The sequence below is a fragment of the Sciurus carolinensis genome, chromosome 8 (genome assembly GCF_902686445.1).
Source record: "Sciurus carolinensis chromosome 8, mSciCar1.2, whole genome shotgun sequence".
Classification (NCBI taxonomy): domain Eukaryota; kingdom Metazoa; phylum Chordata; class Mammalia; order Rodentia; family Sciuridae; genus Sciurus; species Sciurus carolinensis.
In genome coordinates, this window is record NC_062220.1 from 64,315,373 (window position 1) to 64,343,115 (window position 27,743).

Sequence of the window (27,743 nt, forward strand, 5' to 3'; positions counted from 1 at the left end):
GGAGAACTAACGATTTGTGCTTCTTCCCTCTTTGTTGTGACTAGGAAATTTAGAGCAAAATCTGAGGCCACCTCCAGTAATGGGCAGGGCATGATGAAGGTATTTCCATACTTCTTCTTGGCTTTATTTTTCTACCCTTGTAGTCCATTTGCTCTTACATGCTCATTCGTCTTTCACTGCTATATGCATTTTTATAAGTTTGCCTCAAATCAATTTTGAAAACTATGGTGTGAGATAAGTAATTAAATAAAATATGATGTGCTGTAGCCTAAGAAGGAATAAAGACCCCACATGTCAATGGCATCACAGACGCAGTGACCTGTGTGAGTGCTGAAGAATGATGAGAAATTCATGATGGAGAGAAAAGGAAGGAGTGTATTTCAGGAGGAGAAAGTACCCATGCGAAGACATAGAGCCAAAAAGGAACAGGGGAGCAGGGAACAAGCCAAATCTAAGGGATAAGAACACAATAAGAGCCTCCCACACTCAACCCACAGATAATGAAGAAGCATCTTTTTACATACATATACGCAAAGACATGACCTGACTTATGTTTAAGCAACACTAGAGTCTTATGATGACATCTGAGAAGTAGCCCAACAGTTATCATGTTTTGAAGAGACGAAGAACTGATAAAAGAGACAGCAGTGAGCTGGGACAAGAGGGCAGATAAGGGAGACGCTGAAGAAGGAAAACTGAGAAGTTACTGGAACAATCTAAATGGGAAGAAGGCCTGGTCAGGGAAAAAAAGCAGCAGCACAGGAGGAAGACAAAAAACATTTCTCTTAGCTACTCCAAGTCTTCGTTTCCTCAATGTAAAACAGGTAATAATAACTGAACACACACAGAGACCTGAATTAGGAGTGGCTGGCATTCAATAAGTACTCTACAAGTATTAGAGAAAGAGCAAACAAGCCCAAACTCTGACAACCAGTCACTACCCACCTTATCAATCTCTTGCATTTCTGCAAAGTCAACCTACTTCCGATCTTAAGTAACATCTAGACACTTCAAAGCTCTCTCAATTATTCAACTGATGAAGTACCTAATATATCAAATACTTTAGTATAAATAACATTAACAACAACAGCTAACATTTATGGAGTTTTTATGTGCTCAATACTATACTAACTGCTTCACAAACTTTTTTAAATGTTATAATGACCAAGACAAGACACTGGAAGTACTGTAAACTGTCTCTTTTTTTTTTTTTTTTTGGTATCAGGGATTGAACCCAGGGCTACTCAACCACTGAGTCACATCCCTAGGCCCCAGCCCTTTTTACTTTTTTATTTTGAGACAGAGTCCTGCTAAATTGCTTAGAGCCTCACTAAGTCACTGAGACTGGCCTTTAATTTGTAATCCTCCTGCCTCAGCCTCCTGAGTCACTGGGATTACAGGCGTGCACCACCACACCCAGCTGAAACATCTCCATTTTTATAGAACAGAAGAATTAATTAACAGCACTCCCATAAGATCTCCTTGCTGGTCTCCAGATTTATTACCTCCCTCCACCATACTTTCAATCTTGATCTCCCTTAATATATTCTTTTTGTTTGTTTGTTTTTAAAGTAAGAGCTGAGGGATCAAGTGGGGAGAATAAGTGGAGATGGAGTACAAAAGATCAAAAGAAAACACTTGGGGATGATGGAATGTTCCTTATCTTAATTGTGGTGATCGGCTCCAGGTATTTGTGTGTATGTGTGTATACATACATAACCACCCATATGTCACATATACATATGTCAAAACTGATCTAATTATACATCTTAAATATGTGAAGCCCAGACTATGTTGATAAAACTATTTTTAAATGTTTTAAGTAACATTATCTATAAACAGAACATTGTAATCTCCTATAACAAAATTCCCTGAAAACTGTTGCATTTTTTTCCTCTAAGTTTAAAAGCCATCTAAAGTTTAAAATTTGGCATCATCTGACTATGCAGGAGGAAAGAAAGTCTTCAACAGAGCAATTCTGGTAGATATGACTTATGCCCAAAAGTATTAAAATGATAAATGTATTAAAAGAAAATGCTAAATAAAGCCAGTCACAAAGGCCCACGTGTTGTATGATTTCATGTATGTGAAATATCCAGAACAGGTAATTCCAGAGAGACAGAAAATGGATCAGTTATTCCTAGGGCACAAAAGAGGGCAAGGGAACCGGGCAGTGATGACGCAGGACATGGGTTTCTTTTGGTGTTGATAATGGGTTTCTTTGGGAAATAAATAAAAATTATGGTGATTGTTGCATAACTCTGTGAATATACTAAAAACCACTGAATCATGGACTTTAAAGGGTCAATTACATGGTATGTGAGTTATATCTCAACAAAGCTATTTTAAAAGGAGGAAAAGAAGCAACATGAGATCTGAACTAACAGGCACCTGTTTCTTCCTTTTCCTTTCTTCATGCTGTGTAGTTTCCATTCCTATCACACAAGAGTAACTTATTTTTAAGAATTTGCTCTCTAGCACTACCATCCCATGAGAATCTATGCTGACATTCCAAAGGGGAAAAATTCATCTTTTACTTTCTATCCTAATCACTAGAGTTTGAAAAAGCATGTGGAAAGGGGATTGGGTTGTAGAAAGGGTGCTGGAAGATCGCCTGAGGGTCTTTTCCTCAGGAAAACCACACTGAGAAGCCACAGAAAGCAAGAAAATAATAATGGCAAATGCACACAAAGTCAAGTAGCTGAAAAAAGAGGTATTACTAATATCAGGGTGAAGAGAGGAGACACGGCCAAAACGTACATCATTTGGTTCATCAATGAACAATATCAATACAGTCACAAAAATGTTAACTGTGAAATCAGAAAGGTAATTATAGTTAATGATATTACATTATATAAATTGATATAACTAGGAGAGGATTTTAAATATTTTTATCACAAAGAATTGATAAACATTAGGATAGATAACCTAAATATTCTGAGTTTATCAATACACAGAATATATTAAGTGTATTGAAGCATCACCCTGTACCCTATAAAGATGAACAAGTATTATCTGTCAAAAAAAAAAAAAAAGAAAGAAAAGAAATTAAGAGTCAGGCATGGTGGTAAGTGCCTAAAGTACCAAATATCAGGAGGCTAAAGCAAAAGGATCACTTGAGCTCAGGATTTTGAGACAAGCCTGGGCAACATAGCAAGATCTCATCTAAAAGAAAAACAAAACAAAAAGAATATATCTACTGTAGCAGAAGAGAAGAGTTACTCTAATAATCCAGGGTAGAAGTCAGTAACAGAAAATGCCAGGGAATGGCATATACTCTTTTTCCTTTGAAATAGGAAGGTAAATTCCAGAGGAAACTATTTAAAAGCACTGAAAGCTGTTGCCTTTGAGGAGCAGAAGTGGTGGCAGCGCCTAGTTAGAGGACTGGCAATTTCCTTATAAGCCTTTCAGTGCTATGTCTTTGTAAAGACAATATGTACTTTTTTTCTTGCTAAAAATTAAAAAGCAACCTGTATAGGTATACCTGTGATATAATTTGGATGTTACATTTTTTCAAAGGGCATCCTATTCCTCAGTGTCATACATCTAAGAATGCATTATACTTTCAAAGTAATTTCATGTATCATGTGAACTTCAAAACAAGACTAGTGACCCAAACTAGTTTATTCTTTTTTTTTTTTTGCATGTTTGCTTATTTTTGTTTTTTTTTAATTTGGATTCATTGTACACAAATGGGCTACAACTTTCATTTCTCTGGTTGCACACCAAGTAGAGTCACACCGTTTGTGTAATCATACATGTTCATAGGGTAATGATGTTTGTCTCATTCTATTATCTTTCCTTCCCCCTGCCCCCTCCCTACCCCTCATTTCCCTCCATACAATCCATTTTTCCTCCATTCTTGCCTCCCCTCCATCCCCAATTATGTATCATTATCCACTTATTAGAGAAATCATTCAGCATTTGGTTTTTTGGTATTGGCTTATTTCACTTAGCATGATATTCTCCAACTCCATCCATTTACCTGCAAATGCCATAATTTTATTCTTTACGGCTGAATAATATTCCATTGTGTATATATACCATAGTTTCTTTATCTATTCATCTATTGAAGGGCATCTAGGTTGGTTCCACAATCTAGCTATTGTGAATTGAGCTGCTATAAACATTAATGTGGCTGTAGTATGCTGATTTTAAGTCCTTTGGGTATAGGCCGAGGAGTGGGACAGCTGGGTCAAATGGTGGTTCCATTCCAGGTTTTCTAAGGAATCTCCACACTACAGAGTTTTTCTTTATAGGAAAAAAGATGTAGTTTGTGTTGGTCAACTTTCCATTACTATAACAAATATCTGAGCTACATCAACTTATAAAGAGAAAAGATTTAGGGGCTGCAATTGTAGCTCAGTGGTAGAGCGCTTGCCTAGCGTGTGTTAGGCACTGGGTTTGATCCTCAGCACCACATTAAAAAATAATAATAATAACAAATAAAAGGTATTTAAAAAAAGATTTATTTTGGCTCAAAGTTTGGGGATTTTCAGTTCGTGATTGAATAGCCCCATTGTTTATAGACCTGTAACACATCATGGCAGGGAACACTCCACGAAAAGCCTTCACCTCCTGGCTGAGAAGTGAAAAAGAGGAAGAAGGTGCTGGGGCAACTTTGGGAGAATCTATCTCAAAATAAGATTTTTTTAAAGGGCTGGGCATGTAACTCAGAAGTAGAGTGCTTCCCCACCACGTGCCAGGCCTTGGATTCAATCTCCCGTACTGCAATAACCATAAAACATCGGCTCACCACCTCCCAATAGTACCAAGCTGGGGACTAACTCTTTAACATGTGGGACTTTTGGGAGAACCAAACTATCACAGAATTCCTTGAGGGACTGTGATATAAATAGGTCACACAGTCAGTAAGACTCCTAAACCTGAGCCTGGTTCCAGACCTCCTGATGTCCTGCTTTTTCTACCTGGCCATGCTGTGGCAGCCTGTCCTGTGTCTCTCAGACTCCAATCAGGTGTCCTGTGTTAACTTCTGTAGAAGTAACCAATTAGGTCAGCTTCCTTCAACTAGGGAAACCCAGGAAGTGCCTGCCTCCTCCCACTCCAAAATTCTCCAACAGTCTCCTTTCCCCAGACTGTCAAGTGACTGTGATCAACAAAAAAAAATCAGACAAGGTCACTAAGCCAACAACGGCACAAAGCAATGACAGCAACTGAACAATGTCCAGCTGTGAACTGGCATGCTGCACTAACCCATGAGCAGAGACAAATGCCAGGAATGGCCCAAGGAGAGAACCACTGCTCCCCACCAGGCAACGAAGTTATGCAGCTCTGCTTATGACCTACTTTCACTTTATTTAGACCTATCAGTTAATGTATATTTTAATTATATGCTTCTTCCAAAACATTTTCAAATTTATATACCTAAATAACAATATAGCATGATATATAATTATCCCGTATACATCATATTAGTCTGTCTCTTTCCAAAAAAAAATATTTTTTAGCTATGGTTTACTCACTAAATGCTAGCTTCCCAATTTCTAACAAAAACAACTTCCAGAAATCTGAATTCTGAGTTGATCCAAGCACATGAAGTAGGCCTTCTGCACATAGTTCTTAATGTGTATTTTTTGGAAAATGCAGAGCTCTCTCACATCTGGGAGTCAGCAAAAGTTAATCATTTCAGCAATTTATTTAAAGAGTTGAAACGAAGAGTTACAGTTATTCCTGAAATAAGAGAGGTCAATGTGCATTTGACCTAGTTCTGGGCTTTTATTGAAAACAAGGAGGAAACAAGACGGAAATAAAAGAGATCAGAAATAAAATATAAGTTGAAATAGTATAAAAGTGTCTTTTCTCTCTTCTTTTATATGATGCTGAATTTGTTTTTAAGGGGTACGTTTCAAGACATGAAGTCTCCTTTGGCATTTTTTAAAAAAATATCCTGACTTAAGGACCAAAAAAAGGTGGCTGGGAGATAGCTCAGTCGGTGGAGTGCTTGCCTTGTAAGCACAAGGCCCTGGGATCCATCCCCAGCACCCCCCCCAAAAAAAAAAAAAAAAAAAAAAAAAACCTTTCACATCATTAAATAATACAACCCCACTTCCACCACTCTTTCTTCTGTTTTATTATTCTCCATTGCTCTTACCATGTTTACCACACAATTTACTTAAGAATTTTGTTAACTGTCTCTCACTAAACCTTAGGTCCAAGAGGGCCAGCATGAATTTCTGCTTTGTCTGTGACTCTGTTTCTCGCACATAATACAGGGTACCTAGCACACAGCTGGTGCTCAATAACGCTAGCTAAATAAATGAGTGAATGAATGGACTTGAGAAGGTCCATAAACTGTAAAGTTACACAAACAGGCAACATGCTAATGATGTACATGTTTATTACTCCAAGAAGATGGTCCACAGCTTTCATCGGCTTCTCAAAGAGCCAGTATCCAAAAGAGCTCAAGAACCACTGGCTTGGTGAGTCTGCAGAGATTCAACTGAGTTTCTCAAACACCTCTTAAGTCATTAGAATGGAGAGATGTATTTCACTTTCATGTGGTCATTTGCTCTTTAAAATGAAATAAAACTGAAGATACTATTACTAGAAGCTGTGACTCAAAAGTCAGGAAAAATTACCCCAACACATACCATATGTCCTGACCCTCTGCCCTAACCTTCCTCTTCACAGCTTGATACCATGTTTTTCTTCAGATGGGGTTCACCTGGAGGAAAAATCTTTCCCTTTTTACCATCCTCAAAAGAGAAAACAAACTTTCAATAGGCTTTTATGCCTAATTCTAAAAAGGTGCTAAAAACCGATGTTAGGCTGGGGACGCACAGCTCAGTGGTAGAGCATTTGCACAGCAGGCCCAAGGCTCTGAGTTCCATTCCTAGCACAAGCGTGTGTGTATCTGTCTGTCTATCTAGACAGATAGATAGATATGTTGCAGGGAGGCTGATGGGAGGCATGCAGTTAACTTAAGCAAGGAAAAAGGAGAAAAAGATGCCACTGCAACTGAGAACCACCCACTGCTGCCATTCATACTTTATGAATAAAGTATATCCTACTCATCTAATAATCTCTATGCTAAATGTTAATAACTTTCAACCTAAGGAAAGTTAGCGTATTTAAAGGCAGGTTACAGTCAAGTTTTAAAGGTCTGGAAAGATCATCTGAAGATTTCTTTTACAGCTCTGGCAGCCTTATCCAAGGATTGAAAGCCACATACTCTATGCCATGCCTTTACTGCTCATCATTCATTTTCCAAACTTACCAGGTAACTACTATCTAGAACACATCATCATGCACTTTCTCACCTTCAAGATCTTGTTCATGCCACCATCTATCTGGAAAACCACTGTCAAAAGACTTCTTAGCTATTTAGGCCCACCACAAACATATACCTCTTCAGTGAAGCCCTATCTAACCCCACCAGTAAAAATCACTTCCTTTAGTTGCACCTCTAAAACACTCCAGATAGAGATGACTTTCCATGTGTATTCTCCTGCTGAACTAGGAACCTGAGGGCATGGGTTACACTATTTACTTTGTCCACCCAAAACCTTTCCTATCATAGGAAAGTGCAATTAACTAACTTGAGTGCACCACTCATAGCAAAGCTTAGTAATGTATGAATTAAGAGTACAAAGGACTTTCAAAAGACAAGTGCTACCTCTTTGGAACATGGAACACTGCTGTGATCCTTCTCCATTATCAGCCATCTGAGAACATTTGAAATAGAGAGATTTTTCCATGTTGGCCAAGGGTTAACAAATCTCCCATCTTTTCCTTTCTTTGACTTAGTTACATCTTCCTCTAGTCTATAATCCAGCTTGAAGCTTTTCCTGGAAAACTTAGAGAAATCACTTCCTCCAGAATTCCGAGCTGAATTTTGACGTTTTCTTACTGCTTCTTTAGGATACTGGCTGCTTGTCATCAGGGACTGGCTGCTTTCACCTTCATCCATATCCTTTGGTGAAGAACTTAAGGGAAAAAAAAGAAGGGAGGAGTTTAACATAAAAGCATTAAAACACATTACACAGTATTATTTCTTAGTCAATAAAAACTGTCTAAACATAAAAATATTGTGGTTATTAACTCACACTTTCTTCCTAAGAAATGGTTTTAGAATCCAGTATTATTGCTTGCCAAATAGAAAAAATGTTCACCTTACTATTAGCCTAACAGTCACACCTTTCAAAAATCCCTTCTCTGCTGTAATCTAAAACCACATAGTTCCCTAGCCAGCTTTTAAATATATGAAATCTTTCACTTCAATGACATTCTGTCAATTAAAGTACCTTCATGAATCTATAATATTTCATATCTAAATTTCAGAAATACTGTTAATAATGCATAGGAAGGATTGCTTTAAGATAACTAGGTAATTAAAATGACTTACTGTTTTAGTCAACTTTTTTTGCCACTGATCAAAAGACCTGATAAGAACAATTTTAGAGGAGAAAAAGTTTATTTGGGGCTCACAGCTTCAGAGGTTTCAGTCCACAGATGGACAACTCCATTCCTCAGGGCCTGAGGTCAGGCAGAATATCACAGTGGAAGTATGCGACAGAGGAAAGAAGCTCAAGATATGGTCACCAGGAAGCAGAGAAAGCTCTCTGCCCACCAAGGACAAAATATAAACCCCAAAGGCATACCCACCCCGATCTACCTCCTCTAGCCATATCCCACCTGCCTATGGTTACCACCCAGTTTATCTATTCAAGTGAATTAATGGACTGATTAGGCTAATGCTCTAGTAAGCCAATCACTTTAGTTTTAAACCTTCTTGCATTGTCTAAACCATGAGTTTTTGTGTGACACCTCATATCTACACCATAACACTTACACATAGTCATTTTTATACTGAAAATAGCCTGCTACCAACACTCCTGGAAAGTGCAATGAGTCCAAGTCCCAGGAAAGGAGAAGACATTGACAGACATTTCAATAATGTATTTAACTGATTAAAAATATAAATTTGAATTAATTCAGATTTAGAACTGCCAACTTGGTGTAGTATGTATTCTAACTATGTGACTCTGGACAAGTTTTATACCCTCTCTGTTTCTTGATTTCCTCATCTGTAAAATGGGGTTTAAAATGCTACCTGCCCTGGGGGTTCTTGAACAGGTAAAACAAGTAAAGCACTTGGAGACAGAGTGACACAATACACATGACAACAGCTCAATGCTGGCTGTTGTCAATGATTATGTCCTTATGGTTACTACTCTACCACCACTGAGTGCTTGACTCAAGGCACTGAAATCCTTGAATGTGAACTATTCAGAACTGCAGATACATCACAGCGATAAATAATGTATTAAAAGTATGAATTTGAGCTGGGGTTCTGGCTCAGTGGTACAGCACTTGCCTGGCATGTGTGAGGCACAGGGTTCGATTCTTTTTTAAAAAGAGTATGAATTTATCTGCCATAAACATCATTTCTTTCCTCTTCTGTTATACATTTGCTTTCTGCTTAATTGCTTTACATACAATGCATACACATAACACACTTTATAACCCTAAGAAAATAAGCACAAAAACAGAAAGTCAAATATTATTTTTATGGCTACAATGGTAATTAAATAGAAATATTGCCCAGCAGAGAAAGGGAAAGAACACAAACCCCAGAAAGTACACGTATGATAAACCAAAACTTCTTTTCCCAAACTTTAGAGTAAACAATCTATATAGCCTGGGGAATAATCACCATGAAGAAAAGAAACCACAGCAGACAAAAGCTAAAGCACTCACTGCTGCTTGAGGGAAAGCCTAACATCTGAGCAAGAGCCTAACAAGCTACGTATCCTGGGCATTAACCTTTCTAATTCTCCATTTTCTCACCTGTAAAATGCCTGCCTACCTGTGGAGGTTTCAAAGGATTAAATGATACAATGTACATAAAGTGTTTGGCACATACAATGCCAATTCCTTTTTCTCTAGCCCTGTTAACTGGTCAAACATCTAAATTCTTTAATTACCGTGAGAACTTCAAAGTGATCTGGGTGAGGAATCTCTACTCCCACCGAATCCCTTTTTCTGGGATTCTAATTAAGTTCAAACTCTCAAGGTAGGTATTAAAATCCCCATTTTTTAATTGAAGCATTCAGAAGTAGACAGCCCAATCGAAAGACGATGAGGCAGTGACCGACCGGGAGAAGGAAAAACAAACAAACAATAAATGCAAGAGTTGAGAAGTGGAGTCAGTAACTCTTGAGGGTATTCATACGGCCACAAATTTTGGACACTTCGTAGGGCAAGTGGTAGGAATGTGTAACAGAGTGAGAGGGGTCAGAAACAGTGGCATCAACTGATCAAGTTGGATTTCTGACCCAGTGACTTTCAGATCATGGGGATGCAAGAATCCTAGAGGATGGCTGGGCATGGTGGCACACACCTGTAATCCCAATGACTCGGAAGCTAAAGCAGGAGGATCACAAGCTCAAGGCCAGTCTCAGCAACTTGGCAAGGCCCTCAGGAACTTAGTAGGACCCTGTTTCAAAATTTAAAAACAAACAAACAAAAAAGGCTGGGGATGCGGCTCAGCAGTACAGCATCTCTGGGTTCAATCCCTAGTACCAAAAATAAAAATAAAAAACAGAGAGAGAACTTAAGAGAATGTTACTCACTGACCGCCCAGCAGACACACATAACCCTGGGAGCCAAGCTGCTGTGGCGAGAGTGACATGAGAACAGAGAGGGGCCTGGAGAGTAAAATGGGAGTGCAACGTGGGTTCAGTGATCTGCTTTTTCCCCAGAAAATAAGGTTTTTCAAAACATTCTATTCATGCTACCTCCATTTTCTTACATCCCATCCTCTCAAGCTTTCACCCTAATCACTCCATGAAAACAGCTCCCATACCCAAATAACCAACCTCTCTTATCACCTCCCCATCCTCCCTGCACAAACCCACACAAAATCCAGTCTTCGGGGGTGACTTTTTAAAAATACTTTTTTAGTTGTTGATGGACCTTTATTTTTTATTTTTATTTATTTATATGTTATTTATTTATTTATTTATTTATTTATTTATATGCAGTGCTGAGAATCAAACCCAGTGCCTCACACATGCTAGGCAAGTGCTTTACCACTGAACTGCAACCTCAGCCCCCAGGGGTGACTTTTTAAAGTCAAATCTGATACAAACAACAAACCTAAAAGGAAAAATGTCCAAAGGGTTCCTTCTGCTTTGCAAGCAAAGCTCAGTAAGATGACTCAGAAAGGTATGGGTTTCTAGCCCTGCCCTCACATGCCTCTGCTCCAAATACACAGCCGTCATCTGACTTTCTCAGATGCATAGTGCTCCTCCCTTGAGGGCACCAAACCCAACCTCACCATCTGTGAACACCAAAGATAAAATGACATAAAAACTAGAAGAAGAATGAGTGATATGCATGCTCCTGAGAGTAACTAACCAACTTTGAGCTTTCAAGTTATTTTATTGCAAAAAGGACAACATAAATTCCATTCAGTAATTACCAAGCACATTCTCTACATTTCTTTGAAGATTAGTTGCCTATTTAATTGCAGGAGGACTCAACCCCTAGATCTTTAACCAAAGAGAGGTCTGGACTGTGACATTTGGTGAAAGAAGTCAGCCAAGTACAAATATTTTACTTCAATAACTGCACACATGGGTAAAATGCTTTCCAAAAACAAGAATTCTCTATTAAAAAAGCAAATGTTTCATGCGTTCATTCTTTGACATTTAAGACTTGCCAACTCCCTAGAATTCAATGTACTGCTTTATCATTTAAAAGTTAATGAAAAAGTTTTTAAAAATCACAATAGTACAACATGTTTGGGATTTCAACATACTCATAAATTATAAAGTAGCAAATCAGCATTCCTAGAGTAGACATTTAATAAACCCTAATTGAGTGGACTATCCATTACAGGACAATAAAGATGCTGACATTAAATTTGAGAAGTAAGAACTGTATTTTCATATATCTAGTTGAATTATAATAAATTTAGAATTCTGCATTTTCTTTCCTTATTTCTACCGAAGAGAAGGTTCCTTTTTGATTTTGTGACAAGTTCTCACTATGTCACCCAGTTTGGCCTCAAACTCCTGGGCTCAAGTGATCCTCCCACATCAACCCCCCAAAAGCATTCACCACTGTATCCAGTTAGAAAAGGGTCCTTTTAATACAGGGCTAGATAACATAGCTAATAAAACCATTGCAGTTCACTGAAATGTCTGCAAAGGGCTTCAGTAGAGTAAAATGAAACTGTTCCCATCTGTCACCTTCCATCAGACACCATGTGTGACCAACCCCCACATAGACACTGAGGCAACTGGTGGGAGGGCAAGTATGTCCAAGCATGGGAAACACACTAGATAATGAAAAGGAGAATGTGCCGTGGGAGGCAGGCACGAACATAAACAAAACAAGAAAGTTCTGCATTGTTTACCCCTGAATTTCATTTTTAACTCATTTTATCAACCGGTTTTGCTAAGAAGCTAAAGGAAAACAAACAGAAAGTTCATTATACAGTGCCAAGGAGTACACTAAACACAAGTTATGACAACTTTTAAGAACAATTATTGAGTAAAAAATATATTGGAATTAATGTACATACACATGTACATATAATATAAATCTATATACCTCACCAACCAATTTATATTCACAAGAGTAAAAAGAACATTAGTTGGGAGGGAGGAAAACAGGACTCCAGTACTACTACTACTAGCTAGAGGTATTAGCTTGGGGAGACGAAATCAAACTCTCTAAACTTGGGTTTACTTGTCTGTTAAATAAAGATGGTAACCTCTAAATATCTTCTTGATGGACTGTAGTAAGCAAATTATGCCATGGGTTCTTTGAGGTGCTGTTACTTATAATAAGTAGAACAGTAAAAAACACATGATAAATAGGACTTTTTGGTCCAAGTGAGTCATTTTTCAGGTGAAAGATATTCTAGAATTATAGATAGATTGAAAAACCTAGCCAGGCAGAGTAGTACACACCTATAATCACAGCTACTCAGAAGGCTGAGGCAGGAGGAAGCAAGTTCAAGGCCAGTCTAGGAAACTCAGCAAGACCCTGTCTCAAAAGAAAAAATTAAAAGAACTGGAGAGGTAGCTTGATGTGAGTGCCTTGGGTTCAATACCCAGTACTAAAAAGAAAAAACCTAGGTTACTGAAATGTTTCCATTGTTCTTCCCTTAACAATTTTACGTAACAAAAGCACCTAGGTTTTTTAAAAATCTTTTGCAAAAATTACAGCATTTCCTATTATTTAAAAGAAACTTTAAATTTGCCTCACAACATATTCAACTATAAGACAAAAAAATTATTTGAGATTAATAAATCACAATGGAATGCTAACTGACCGAAAGCATATGAGACTTAAAAGAGAGTTTGGAGAATGACTACAAAACACCATTCCATTCTTTAGAATACAAATTTTGAGAACACATTTTCTTTCAAAAAGTAGTCAAAGTCAACAAATGCACTTGACCATAGATTGCCAAAGGCTTTGAAATTTCTTAGTTATTAGATAAAATTCAATATTTTGAGTTAAAAGTCATTTCGCAGGCTCTCAACAGATTTTAGGTCACCAAAATACAAAAATACTCTGGGTGCTTCAGCTACAATAAGAAGTTTTTCCTAAACTGTTCTAAGACTGTTGTAAAATAAACAACGGGCTTAAAAACAAAGCCAACAGCTCAGTTGAGATAGCTCAGTTGGTAGAGTGCTTGCCTCACAAGCATAAGGCCCAGGCAGGGTTCAATATCCAGCACTGCAAAAAAAAAAAAAAAAAAAAAAAAAAAAAAGCCTATTTTAAAATACTATTAGCAGTATACAAGTGAAATCCTTAGGATAATCAAATTTAAGTGTCACATTATGGAAAATTTAGAAAATGTGCATAAAATGTTGGAGATGACAGCTATCACCTCTTTAATGCCTCAAAAATAATTCTAAACACAAATTGTACATTCATTTCTGGTATAATCAGTAATACCGAAATGACATGCAGAACTGTATAGTTGAAAAAGTTGGAGGAGGATAAAGAGGAAAGAAGACTAAGCTGATGTCTATCAAACTTGAAAATACATCCTAAATAGGCTAGGTGGTCTTAAATGTTCATTCACTATTGTTTACGCCAAGATTTAACAAAAACTGTGCTTCCAAAACATGATATTCTCTCTGCTGACTCTATATCAGTCAATTATGCAAAAAGAAAGGTTTTCTGTATAGAGCATGACCCATGAGGAAAAGAACGCAGCAGTAACTGTCTTTGTAGCTCCTAGAGAGAAAGGATAAGGAAAGAGAAAAACGATGTGCAGTTTAACTCTTTCTGGCATCAATACCGGCTTCAACTCTTATTCTACTGAATTCTGTAGCCTTTAAAAAGCCGCTTATAGGGGCTGGGGAGATAGCTCAGCTGGTAGAGTGCTTCCTCGCTAAGCACTAAGGCCCTGAGTTCAATCCCCAGTACCGCAAAAAAAAAAAAAAAAAAGAAATGGAGAGATTCTAGCAATCACTGGCTGCACCAAGAGCCAGCTCATGCCACTCAACACCTTTTCCTTCTAACTGGGCCTTGGCCCTGGCCAGCCCCTCCCAGTTTCCACTCCCTCAAAGGAAATTCCTGTGACAGTAGCTCAGGTCCCGTCACTTGCCCCACACTGAACTGGAAAGGGATAAGCAAAGTACTTTCACCTGAGAACAGTAACATTATCTACTGGAAGAAAGTGTCATTTCGGGGGTATATCAGGTAGACCAGGAGGTTATTCAGGACATGAAATGATATTTCATGACAAATCTGATACAAACATCCAAAATACTTTCAACTATATATATAAGAATCTGACAATTTGTGGGAGCCTCTACTTAAATCATTTGTAAAGGCATGTTTAACAAACATTGTTTAACTGCCTACTTTATTTAAGTTCTAGCTCTCCAGGTACTGTGGGGAATATGGAGCCCTTGACCTCCAGGGATTCAAAATCCATTAGGGAAAAAATCATAAGCAACCACACAGATTGTGGCTTACTATCTGTTTCTAGTAGGGTTAGATCTGAATAATAAAAATGGTATAATAAGTCATAATGCTAGAATAAGACACTTCTCCAAAACCCACTGGCCCAAATCCTCAGAACAGCCAGGAATCCTCCTCCTCCGGGGCTGAGTGGTTTGCATTGACATAATCAGTTCTGTGATCCATGGGGTCAGTGATGCTGAAGAGGCGCATAATTTTCTGAATGTGGCCAACAAGTAAAAGGACCCCTGATGCCAACAGAGAGGGAGACAGAAAGCAAGAAAGTAACTAGAGAGGTTACTTAAGCCAGAATGAATTGCCAAAATGGCAAACTCGTTATTCTGTCCTGGATGTCATGCATGACCCATCCTTTGTAAGTAAAGGGAAAATGACAAAAAACAAATCCGACAGTGGGGGCTTTTACAAGGAAATAAGGCCTGGGGTCCTCTCTGGGCCAGACCCTGCTCACCATCTCCTGCCTCCTCAGCACAGAGGAGGCCTGGAGGCAGTCCCAAACTAATGGAATCCTGAGGTTCAAAGGGACTTTGTAACCCCTGAGTTCAATTCACTACCCTCTATTTAAGAATAGCAGGAAGGGGCTGGGATTGTGGCTCAGTGGTAGAGCACTGGCCTAGCATGTGTGAAGCATTGGGTTTGATCCTCAGCACCACATAAAAATGAATAAAGGTACTGTGTCCATCTACAACTAAAAAAAAAAAAAAATTTTAAAGACTAACAGGAAGTATGTGGTAAATTATAAAAGCATATTAAAAATGAACATAATTAAAATATACTTGACTTGGTTATCAAGAAAAAACACATTAACAGGAAAAGGGCACAGGGATTAGAAAAATTTTTAAGTAAACATCTTCCCTTCTAAGTCCTAGTTTCATATATCTTAGTTTAGTATCTGGTGCGTACTAAGTCCTCAATAACTATAAAATTGCTGTTTTATCACACTACAAACACTATCTAATAAAGGTTAGTAGGATATGTATACCATTTAAAATTTTTACACTAATAAGGTATATGGGCTAAAAGCAATGGAATAAACTCTGGTATATGTTTTTTGTTCTTATATTTGAGTAAGAGAAGAAATTCACATAAATCTTAAAACAAATAGAAAAGAATAATTCTCCATAGGATTCCTACCCAACCCCAAAGCTCCTTGCGGCCTCACCAGCCCTCCTGGGTTCACCAGGAGACTCTCATAAACCCTGATAGTTTTCTGTTTCTGAAAATAATAATCCCCTCTACCCCACCTCTCATCATCTCCCCTCATTGCCCCCAGGGGTGAAAATTGCAAACTTAATACTAATATTGACCACAAGTACCCAGCACTTTCCCCAGGACCTAAAACCCCAGTTAAGGTAGTTCTTTTACTCAAAGGAAAATTTTCCCCAACAGGAAGAGATAAAAAGGCAAGAAAGACCAGCTCCAGATAAATCATACATAACTAAATTTGTCCCTAAGGCATTTCAGTGTCTTACCTCTCCTGCCCAAGCCACAGATTCAACCTCAGAGCTCTTCCCACCTCCTCTCGGTGGTGAAAACTGGAAGGATCTAATCTACAGTATGCCACTAATATTCCTCCCTATAGAATATTTCTTATCCCACCAGGTAAAAACCTTAAATCTGTGATTCTTGATGCTGGCTGTCCATCAAATTACCTGTGGAGCTCTTTAGACTACACCTGAGTCTAATGAATGAAAATGCTGGGGGGGCGGAAGAGGTGATCCTCAGGGAGTTTTTTAAAGCTCTGCGTATAGGAAAGAATAAGAACTACTACTATGTTTTTAAATCATTAGTCATCAACACAAAATTGGGACACTTACAAAGGGTCAAAGGGACTTTCTGGTAGCCTACAATTTATACTAGCCCGCCAGCTGCCTAACATAAAGCTACTCTTCCTATCTGTTCCCCACTCAAATCTAGAGAGGTGGCACACTGAGACACAGTACTAAGACTAGGAAGACTATCTTGCTGTGTAAAAAGTTTGACAGGTTACAAACTTGTCAGAGTCACAAATTCAACTCTGTGCTCCCAGGAAGCCAAGAAGGAAGGGAAAGAGGGAGGGAGGGAGGGAATACAATCAGTAATGATTCACACTGTCTACAACAACACATATCAGCCTGTGCACAAGTGCTCAACAAATATTTGCAGAATGAGCAAATGAAGAACAGGAGTTTAAACTCCACAATGCTCATCTTTTTTTTTTTTTTTAATCACCTGCAGGGAATCAAATAATAGGAGAAGCAAAAGGAACTGAAGGTCGGAGGCACAAAAGTCAACAAAGGGTACCCCCACTGACTGAAAAGTCATGGGGAATAGCTGAGTGACTGAATTCTGTGGTGGTGAAGTGGTAAAAGAGTGGCAAAGTCTAGAAGACACCTACCATAAAATCTAGTCTCCTTTCTCCTCAGGAACAGAACCCCTGTTCTCCTCAGGATACATACACGCACCAGCTAAGCGACCACACTCCCCAGCCTTCCAGTGAGAGATGGCCATGTTGGTGACACTAACCAATCTGTTCCCAGCACAAGTCATATATGGTGCTTCCAGGAGTTTCCTTAAAGAAAAGGCAGGCATTCCTGATTCCTCCAGATCCTGCTGCAGGTAGCCATCTTGAGCCACATCCTGGCAATGGCATAGAGGAGACAGGAAAGAACTTGAGGGCCCACCATACCAAGCCTGAACTAACTCTGCACTTCTCTCATAAACAGGGATACATATTTGAGCAATCTTTCAACCTGCCCCAAATTAATCCTAACTGATACAACTGCCATAACTGGGAAGTTTAGGGGAGTTATAAAAACATTAAAGGTTGAAGCTGGGGTGCAGCTCAGTGGTAAAGGGCTTGTCTAGCACGTGTAAAGCCCTGGGTTCCATTCCCAGTACAAACACACACCCCTAAAAGCAGTACTCTCCAAAGTACAGCCTTCCTAATTTAAACCATGGGTACATTGAGTGACACACATACTTGTATCCTTTATCATTTATTAAGCATTTATTATGTGCCAAGCACTTTATATATTATGTATGTAATACATAATAAAATTAATCTAACAATATTCCTACAAGGTAGATATCATTATCCTCAAATTAGCTACAAACGATGTAACAGAGGTTCAGAGTTTAATAGCTTGCATTAAGTAAAAAATCTGGCAATTGATCAGATGCCAAAGCCCATGCTCTTTCCATGTACATGTTGAATCTACAAAGAAAACCCAATAAATTTATCTTGAGCAGATAACTATTTCCTATAGTTATCATCATTTAGCTAATGGTTATGGTCTCACTAACAAGGCTAGTCTTTTTTGCTTTTAAGAATTTTTTCTCTCTCTTTTCTTTTCAAAGTTAAAAGCTCTTAGTAGACAATACATACCACTTACCCCACAAAAACAAACCTTTGAATTTTACATGGAGACAGCTTCAAATGATTTAGCTATTTTAGTTAATTGCTCAATTGTTCTAATTTAAAATTAAAAGGAATCATCAACAATAAATTGATTATATATTCCAGTCATAGAAACAAAAAATATACATGAACCTTGAACTCCCCTTGGTTTGAAAGGTGTCTGTATTTAGCCAGCTTATAACATAAAATGACCTAGCATTTTATCCTTCTAATTGTGAAGAATTGTTAGTCAAACCCCAAAAAGAGATAACTTCTAGTAGGGAGACCAAAGCATCTGGTCCCTGGGGATTTTCCAGTGTTCACATTAAAAGTTCTGCATCCTGGGAACCCTATCAGTCCTGCAAAAACCTAGAGGGTTGATCATTCTATGCATTAGGGTACCATACAAATGCACTTATGTCTTCAAGAAAATTTATAAAATTGTGGGCATTATAGATGAAGCATTAGCCAGGCACAGTGGTACATGCCTCTAATCCCAGCATCTCAAGAGGCTAAGGCAGGAGGATTGCAAATTCAAGGCCAGCCTCAGCAACTTAGCAAAGCCCTAAACAACTTAGTGAGACCCAGTCTCAGAAAAATAAAAAGGGCTAGGGATGTAGCTTAGTGATAAAGCGCCTCTGGGTTCAATCCCTAGTAGAGAGAGGGCAGGGGGATATATATATATATATATATATATATATATATATATATATAGAGAGAGAGAGAGAGAGAGAGAGAGAGAGAGAGAGAGAGAGAGATATGAAGCATTATTATTAAGTATGGTTTCTAAATATTTGGTTGGCTATGCAAAAAGAAATTACAAACCTCTACATAATCATACTTAACCATGTTGCTGAGAATATCAAAAGTTTTAGTTGAAATTCTTCACTGTAATGCTATTCATTACGTGCGCTTACAGAGAAAACTAAGACACTGTACGAGACAAGACTAAGAAATCAACGTACTCAAGAACTTTAAAGTATCTCATTTATGTGAAATGGTAGAAAAATATAGGTCTGACATCGCAGTTTTGAGGAATCATAACAGGTTAAACTCTTATGAGGGTAAAAATAGACAATTCACAAGTTAAAAGCCAGACTAAGCACATACCCTTCAAGGTCCCTTCCAAAAAGAACATTCCAAGACAAAAGTCATCACTTGTATGACTCTACGGGCAAAGCAAGTCTGTCCAGAGAGTTTCGTGCCATCCTAAGGGTCTCTGGCTGGTGATGGAGCCAGAACTGTCTATTAGCCATATTCTCATCTTTATTATGCTTAGGAACAGTACCCAAAGAGCGTATGGTCAGCATAAGCAGATAAATGACACATTTCACCTCATGTGGGGTATTTTACTTAAATCCTCAAGTTTAAAAGGAATTTGAGTTCAGCAATTCTTGAAGATTTCATTAGGTACTTAACCATACATTAGAGGGGTGCCTTCGTTTTTTTATGAACTCTCTAAGCAAACCAAAGGAATGAACACAGAAACTTGAAACAAACATCTTCTCAATTTGAAGGAGCTTCAAAATACAGAAAACACCTTTAAAAACAAATTATTGCTGTCTTTCAATTATCCTAGCAAGGGTGTCATAAGCAAAACAAACAAGCATGTGCCCAGTTTAAGGAGTGCTAATAACAATGAAAGAGTTTGGAGTTTCTTTATCCCAATAACTTTATTCTTTTAACAGAGCAACTACAAAATCACACAGAACTTTGCAAGCATTCATTGTTTGATCAATATGTTATTGTCTGTTAATCTGGGAAGGTCCCCAAATTAGATAAACATAAAAATCTGCTGCCTTCAAGAGGAAAGACAGATTGTTCTAGATAGGGGGGACAGTGTTTTTTAACCAAGCTTTTTAATTATGCTGATCCATCTATATGCCAACGCTAGCCTCAATCACCAATGGTACTGACAGTTCACAACCTAGGTTTAGGATGCATGTCTAGATGTATCAGTGACACTCACCACTCTTCCTCAGTTTCTTCAGTTCCCTTGTCTAACAAGAGTGGGGGCTGCGGAGCTAAAGGACCTTGACCAAATCACTAAAATCTCCCAAGGTCTCAGATTCCTGTTTTCCTTATCCATGGTAAAGGGTTAATAATCTCATATTTTTATGTCTGTAAAGTCAACTAAAAGTAAATATATAAAATATTTGAAAGAGTTTTTTAAATGATAAAGTTATAATACATTATTTAATCAGCTAAGTTTGAAGATCGTATCTATGACATAGAACTGCCCAAAAGATATCTGATTATATATAATCTGTGTGAAACACTGTTAATAACATAAATATACAATAAATAGGTAACAAATTCAAAAGATAAACTAAGCAAAGCACTATAAAACCACAGACTGTAGAATTCTCCAGGATTACAGAAGGTAGAATGAAATATTACTTGAACCTTATGTTGGAAATCACATGAGTGATTTTTTTATGCCAGTTTTATGCATGCCTTCACAGACTGCAGAATAAAAATGTTCTTTAATGATTACTTATGTGCAAAGTTCATTTCCCTAATAACACTTCAGGGAAAACACTTTTTACTTCTTGAATCTAAAATGCCCAGATCAACACAGTCCTCCATATAGTCATCTGTAGTCACACAGAGTAGAAAATGAATGGAAAAGCCCACTGTATCCACAGCTATCCACCACTACAAAGAGAAATCAAAATCAAACAATAAAATTAAAGGCAAATAGTGCTTTTCCAAACACAAATTGAATGTTCATAAAAATCCCCTCAGTTTTCTAAACTCATAAATACCCAAGTAACATAATGATCCTTTCAAACAAGCACATGAGGATGACTGTATCAAAGTATAACCAAAACCCTATGGTGGAATGCTTATGTTAAAATGTCCTTTACATAATCATAACTAGACTAATTAAAGAATTTAATCTTACAACGTAGAATCTGTCCAATATAATTTGGAATTGTGAGGGAAAATAGGGCTATGAGAAATACACTAAGTAATTTCCTCTCTTGGAGACTTACCATAAATCTTGCAGCAGGAAAGCCTGCAAAATAAAATCCTTGAAAATCATGGCTGAATTTTCAGTTGACATAACCTGTTTTAATCCCCCAATCTCTCTCTTAAATTCTCATGTTAAATAAGTATATCTATTCTAAATTTCTTCTTTAACAGATCTAATATTTTCTTGCAATAAAACCAGACTATTGGAGATAGAGGTAATCTTTCTTTTTAAAGATTATATAACTTCATTCTAAATGAGGCTGTTTATTACTAAATCATAGCCAATGTAACAAAATAGAAATGGAACTGTTATACTTCCATCTGTTAACAAAGATGGAAACTACTTCTTAATTTGCAGAAAACTATCTCAAGAGTGACTCTCTGAATAAATTAAACAGGTTTATCAATAGCAAACACTTCATGCTAAGCCAAAGCCAACCAGACAAGTCATATTATAACATATACAGAACCTACATTATAGGGAAAGGCAAGAACTAAATGACTTTAAAAGCTGTTAACTTTTCTCATTCTCCTAATATTTTCCAGGTTCATTTGAGGTGTAACACATCAGACCATGGAGGCCCCGTGGAAGCCCAACTATCAGGGCCAAGTCTAGTTCCATCCAGAAAGGAAAAAAAAAAAAAAAAAACAACTATCTAAATTCGTGTTCTGAAAAGCCTGCAGTAACACCCAATTTAAGAAAGCCAACAACCACTGAATATAAAACTCAAGAAGGCACCACCTCCCACCACCCCTCCCCACCTTGTCCCTCCCTCGCTTCATTTCTATTCTGTGATTCAATAATTAAAAGGGGAGAAACCTGTTGGAATGGATCTTTAGAAGATACATACTATACATGAAGCATAAGTAAGTTCCTCTGAGGAGTTGTAGACCCATTCACATACATAAAACCAAAAGAAAATACACCCACTTGTATTCCGATCAGTGAAGAGGCAACCTGGTAACTTGCAGGAAAGGTGGGATCCCAGAGACAGCTACTCTCCCAAATGGGGCAGAAAAAACACTGTAGTTCTTCACTCAGGCAGCGTCAAAGATGCAGGCTCCGCAACTCGCGAGGTGCGGAAATTCAAATGAAGCCCTGCCACTCACAAGTGCAGCATCTCCAGGAGGCAGGGCTTGGGGACCAGGAAACAAGCTCGCAGCACGCTCTGCTCCGACAGCCTTAGGCTAGGGAGTACGGACTGCTCCACACAGAGACCGCGGAGGAAGCAGCACAGATGCAGGAGAGAACCGTGGCCGGGACGAAACCGCCTCCCGCCAAGTCCCGGAGCGTGGGGGCTCCCCGACGCTTGGGCTCCCGGGGGCGGGCGCGCGGCGGCGGGGGCGGGGTGAGGGCGGGGGCTCACCTTGTGCGGGCCGCGGCCAGGCGCGCGCGCCGCCGCCGCTGCTGCTCCTGACCTGCGGGCCACAGCGCCACCGGCCACACAGCTCCAGTGCCCCGGGAGGGGCCGCGGCGTCCGGCGCCTGGGTTCCTCCGCCCCCGGCCCCGCCGCGCCGGCTCCGCCGAGGGTGCCAGCAGCTGTAGGCAGCGCCGGAGCACTCGCCGCCTCGCCATACGTGGAGTGAGCCGTCGCTGGGGCGGCGCGCAGCGCACCGGGCGCCCCGGGGCCGGAGAGGGCACGGGTTACAGCAAGGTTTTGCTCCCCTTTGCCCGGTGACTCTCTCATTGTGACCTTCGAATCTGGTGGCCTGGCCAGCGTTGCCCCGCGGCCGCCGCTGCTCTCGCCTCTACCAAGATGGTTGCCCCGCGGGCTGGGCGCCGAAGCCATCTTGGTAAGGGAGGCCCGCGGTCCTGGCCCCCTCCCGCTCGCCCTGCGACTCGCTCTGCAGGCATTCTGAGGACGGTTGGGTCGCCTGTCCCAAACCAGCAGTTAACGTTCAGATCACATGAGCACCTTTCTGGACACCAGACACAATTGCTAAAAATAAATGGAATCCCTTTGACCTACAGCCTCCAGACTGCTCAACCATAGAGAAGTATTGACATACTTACTGCCTCATTCCAAGAACCTGGTAGCGAAGAAACTAAACTCATTTCGTGTGTGTACAGTGGATATTGAATATTAACGACAGCTCTGCCTTGTCATGCTGTGCTCACTTTTAGAATGATGTCAGAGCCTCCTGGTACACACAGTTCTCTTCTAAATCTGCATCATTGTAAAATCCCAGGGTAATAACAAAAGAGCATAAAAATGTGATTCCGAGTTTCTTACCGGGTTTGCTTTTTAAACTGCAGGTCGAAATTTGTAATTTCGAGAAATATTTACATGGCTAAGGATGTGACTTAGTGATAGAATGCTCGCCTGGCATGTGTGAGGCCCTAGGTTTGATCCCCACCATGAAAAAAAATTTATTTACGTATAGTCAGATTGAAATAGAATTCAATGATAGGTGGTTGGGTAAAAAGAAGCCTCTATAAAAGTCCTGAAGTTGTGTGCTATGGGCCAGAAAGAAAGTCTGCCTAGGGTTTTGTTATCAAAAAAGAAACAAACACAGGCCCTAATGCAGATATGATGGGAATGCAAACCTAACTATTCTGCCTTTTGAAAGTGAATGTGCATGGTGTAATACCGCAGGGGGGTAGAACTTTATGTGACTGTGGATTTTTTATCTCCTCAGGCCAACTTGAAGTTGTTGCTAGATATTATTCATTTAAGTGTGATTAAAAATTACTTGCATGTGCTGGCTTGGGCAACACATATACTAAAATTGGACTGATACAAAGAAAATTAGCATGGCCCCTGCACAAGGATGACACACAAATTTGTAAAGTATTCCATATTTTTGTGTGATTCTACATCATGTACAACCCGAAGAGTGAGAGATTTTACTCCATCTATGTATGATGGGTCAAAATGCATTCTGTCATGTATAACTAATTAGAACAACAAAAAAAAAACTACTTGCACTTGGGTGGGACTGAGACTGCCAAGCTGAATAATTTTGTGTGCAACAAGAAACTTAAAAAAAAAAAGTGACAGTTCTACAAACCCAAAGGGAAGACTGAATTTAGTAATCAGAAGTTACTGCTCTTAGCTAAAGAGATTTTAAAAGATACCATTTCTTCCCCTCCCTCCCATCCTTAATTTATGAAAAACTCTCAAATAAAAAAAAAAAAAAAAAAACATGTTTTGGGGGTTTTGTGGTGTTTTGTGAGGTTTTTGGCAGTACTGGTGATTGAATCTAGGGGCACTTAGCTACACCCAGGTATTTTTTATTTTTTATTTTCAGACAGTATTGCTACATTGACAGACTAGCCTTGAACTTGTGATCCTCCTGCCTCAACCTCCCCAGTAACTGGAATTATAGATGCGACCCACCCCACCTGACAGATAGGCTTTTTTGTAAAACCATTTGAATAAGTTGGAGACACCAAAATGCTTAAGCCTTGCTTCATAAGCACAATATCATTCTCACCTAAGAAAACAATTCTCTCAGATACTTAATATTCAATCCATAGTCAAGTTTCCATGTTTAGACCCATAATGTCTTACATGCTGTTTTTTCTTTTGTTTTTTCCAGAACTAGGATACTAGCTAGGCGTATTAGTGCATTTGCTTATTATATTTAAAAAGAAGCAATTTAAGCCAGGCATGGTGGTGCACACCTGTTATCCCAGTGACTCAAGAAACAAAGGCAGGGGGATTGCAAGTTCAAGACTAACCTCAGCAATTTAGGAAGACTCTAAGCAACTTAGTGAGACCCTCTCTCAAAATAAAAATACAATCAGCCAACAAAAATATGAAAAAATGTTCAACATCTCTAGCAATTATAGAAATGTAAATTAAACTACACAGATTTCATCTCACTCCAGTAAGAACGGCAATTTTCAAGAATACAAACAACAGTAAATGTTGGCAAGGATGTGGAGAAAAGGTACACTCATACATTGCTGATGGGACTGCACAGTGCAACCAGCATGGAAAGCAGTACAGAGATTCCTCAGAACACTTTGAATGGAATCACCATTTGACCCAGTTATCCCACTCCTTGGCCTATACCCAAAGGACTTCAAATCAGCTTTCTATAGTGATGTGACCACATCAATGTTTATAGCAGCTCAGTTCACAATAGCTAAGTTATGGAATCATCCTAGATGCCCTTCACATGTGATTGGATAAAGAAAGTGTGGTATATATACACAACAGAATAGTACTCAACCATAAAGAAGAATGAAATTATGGCATTTGCCAGTAAATGGGTGGAACTGAAGGCCAAATATTCTCTTTGATATGAGGATGTTAATACACAATAAGGGCAAGAATAGAAGTTCATTGGATTAGACAAAGGGGAATGAAGGGAAGTGGGGATGGGAATAGGAAAGACAATGAATTGGAAATAATTTTCCTGTGTTCATATATGAATACACGACCATTGTAATGCTACATCATGTGCAACCACAAGAATGGGAAGTTTCATGTATGTATGTCAAAATATACTGCCACGTACATCTAAAAAGAACAAATAAATAAAAATTTTAAAAAGGGCTGGGAATGTAACTTAGTGGTAAAGTGCCCATGGGTTCAATCACTGAGGGGAGTGAAGAGGGGATAGGAGGAGGAGGAGAAATTTTGTCTTGCTGTTTTCTATACACACTGTTGTCCAAAGAGGTACAGATGATTGGGGTCTTGTAATTTGGGAAACTCAGATTTCAGTAGATCTAGAATTTGTGCCATTACAGGGAAGTTTAAAGAGTGTTTCGGGCTGGGGATTTAGCTCAGTTAGTAGAGTGCTTGCCTTACAAACACAAGGCCCTGGGTTCAATCCTCAGCACCGCAAAAAAAATAAAATAAAAAAATAAAGGGTGTTTCAAGGATGAGAAAAAAAATGAAATTTAAGCAAGTTACATAGGTTGTTTATAAAAAATTCTGATTGGAGAAAAAATTACTTCTATAGGTCATCGGTCTAGTATAGAATACTAGTATAGTATAGATCATACCATTGTTCTAGGAAAGAATTAGTCTCTGTAATCCTTAGAATGTTCCTTCTCAGCAAAAAACTTTCTTTTGCATGTCAGCAAGTGGTCACCTCAGTACAAGTTGGAGACCAGAGGTTAAAAAATGCAGTCAACTTTCTTTTACAGCATCATACAGCTGTCATGAAGAGACTAATATTCAGATGGTATTTTTCACTGAGAGCAGGTACTTTACATAAGCACTATTTTGTGTATACCAGGAAGGCCTAGGAGGAATGAATAATCTAACAAAATGTTGACATTACGATTAAAGCTGTATTAAGTAATTCTTGTGCATTTTAAAAATATTTTCTAGTTGTAGATGGACACAATACCTTTATTTTATTTATTCTTTTATATGTGGTGCTGAGAATTGAACCCAGTGCCTCACATGTACCAGGCAAGTGCTCTACCACTGAGCCACAATCTTATACTTTTTTAACTGATGAAATATAACTTAAATTTTATGGATTATTTTATAAATTTTATAAACAAAATTAATAAAATTATTTATTTTAAAATTTTATAAATTTTATGGAATTGGTGAGTTTTTTCTAAACAATGAAAAGAAACAGTTTAGTTTAACAGTTTATATCATGCCAGGCAATACCTCTAGCTTGCCCTGCTTTACAGTACAAAAGGAAATGAATTTGCATCCTAAGCATTTTACTCATGGTTTAATTTTAGATTCTGACTTGCTGAACTGGGGTTTATCTGTCTTTTCTTTTGTGTCACCTCTAGGAAGTCACCCACTCAGCACACAATAAATATTTATCTTCTAAGTAGTTTCTTAATTTTTAAATGTTAATTATTCCTGTAAAGAAGAGACAACTTTTCACAATTCCATAAAAATGGAATTAAATAAGATACTGTGTCTACACCCAAATAAAATATTGTTTTCCTGGTCATTAAGCATCTATAAATAACTCCAAATAGCAGTAGGAGGGATCTTGGGCCACTAAATTCCAATCACTGTTCTGTCAATAACTACCTCTTTGACTTCAGAAAATACCCCTTCCAACCTCCCCAGACCCCTGACTTCTCTCCCACCACCCCCAAGTGTCTCAGTCTACATTACTCTATAGAATAGCTTTGGGACTGAGTGTGGTTGCACACACCTGTAATCTCAGCTACTTCAGAGGTCATCCTGGATAAAAACAAGTCCCTGTCTCAAAATAAAAATTAAAAGATGAGAGAGACTGGGGATGTAACTCAGTAATAGAGTTACCTGCCTAGCAAGCACGAAGTCCTGGGCTTAATCCCGTGTGTTAGTGTGTATATTAGTGTGTGTATGTGTGTGTGTGTGTGTGTGTCTGTCTGTCTGTCTCTCTCTCACACACACACACACACACACAAAGGTTTTGGAGAAAAATAAATGCAGGAGGCAAGTTCTGATTACAGGAACATAGGATTGTGTTAGACCACAGGTCAACA

At 38.7% G+C, this 27,743-nt stretch overlaps 1 protein-coding gene and 1 non-coding gene across 4 annotated transcripts in view; one reads left to right on the top strand and one right to left on the bottom strand.

Annotated features, from left to right (window-relative positions):
* Napepld (N-acyl phosphatidylethanolamine phospholipase D) overlaps positions 1 to 23,368 on the bottom strand; it is a 36,874-nt gene extending 13,506 nt beyond the window's left edge. Inside the window, exons 1-2 of one of the 3 annotated variants that reach the window (XM_047560310.1) lie at positions 23,349 to 23,368; positions 7,637 to 7,946 (exon numbers count right to left, since the gene is read on the bottom strand). In XM_047560310.1, the coding sequence (XP_047416266.1) occupies positions 7,637 to 7,946; positions 23,349 to 23,356 (318 nt within the window). In that variant the 5' untranslated portion in view covers positions 23,357 to 23,368. Of the gene's footprint in view, positions 1 to 7,636; positions 7,947 to 22,265; positions 22,679 to 22,701; positions 23,216 to 23,348 lie in introns of those variants that run through there. The other 2 variants (XM_047560309.1, XM_047560311.1) reach the window with 2 other exon arrangements.
* A 666-nt stretch (positions 23,369 to 24,034) lies between these two features.
* LOC124992076 (U6 spliceosomal RNA) lies at positions 24,035 to 24,141 on the top strand. Its single transcript, XR_007110071.1, has one exon. It is a non-coding gene; the product is annotated as a U6 spliceosomal RNA (small nuclear RNA).
* The last annotated feature ends 3,602 nt before the right edge of the window (positions 24,142 to 27,743 follow it).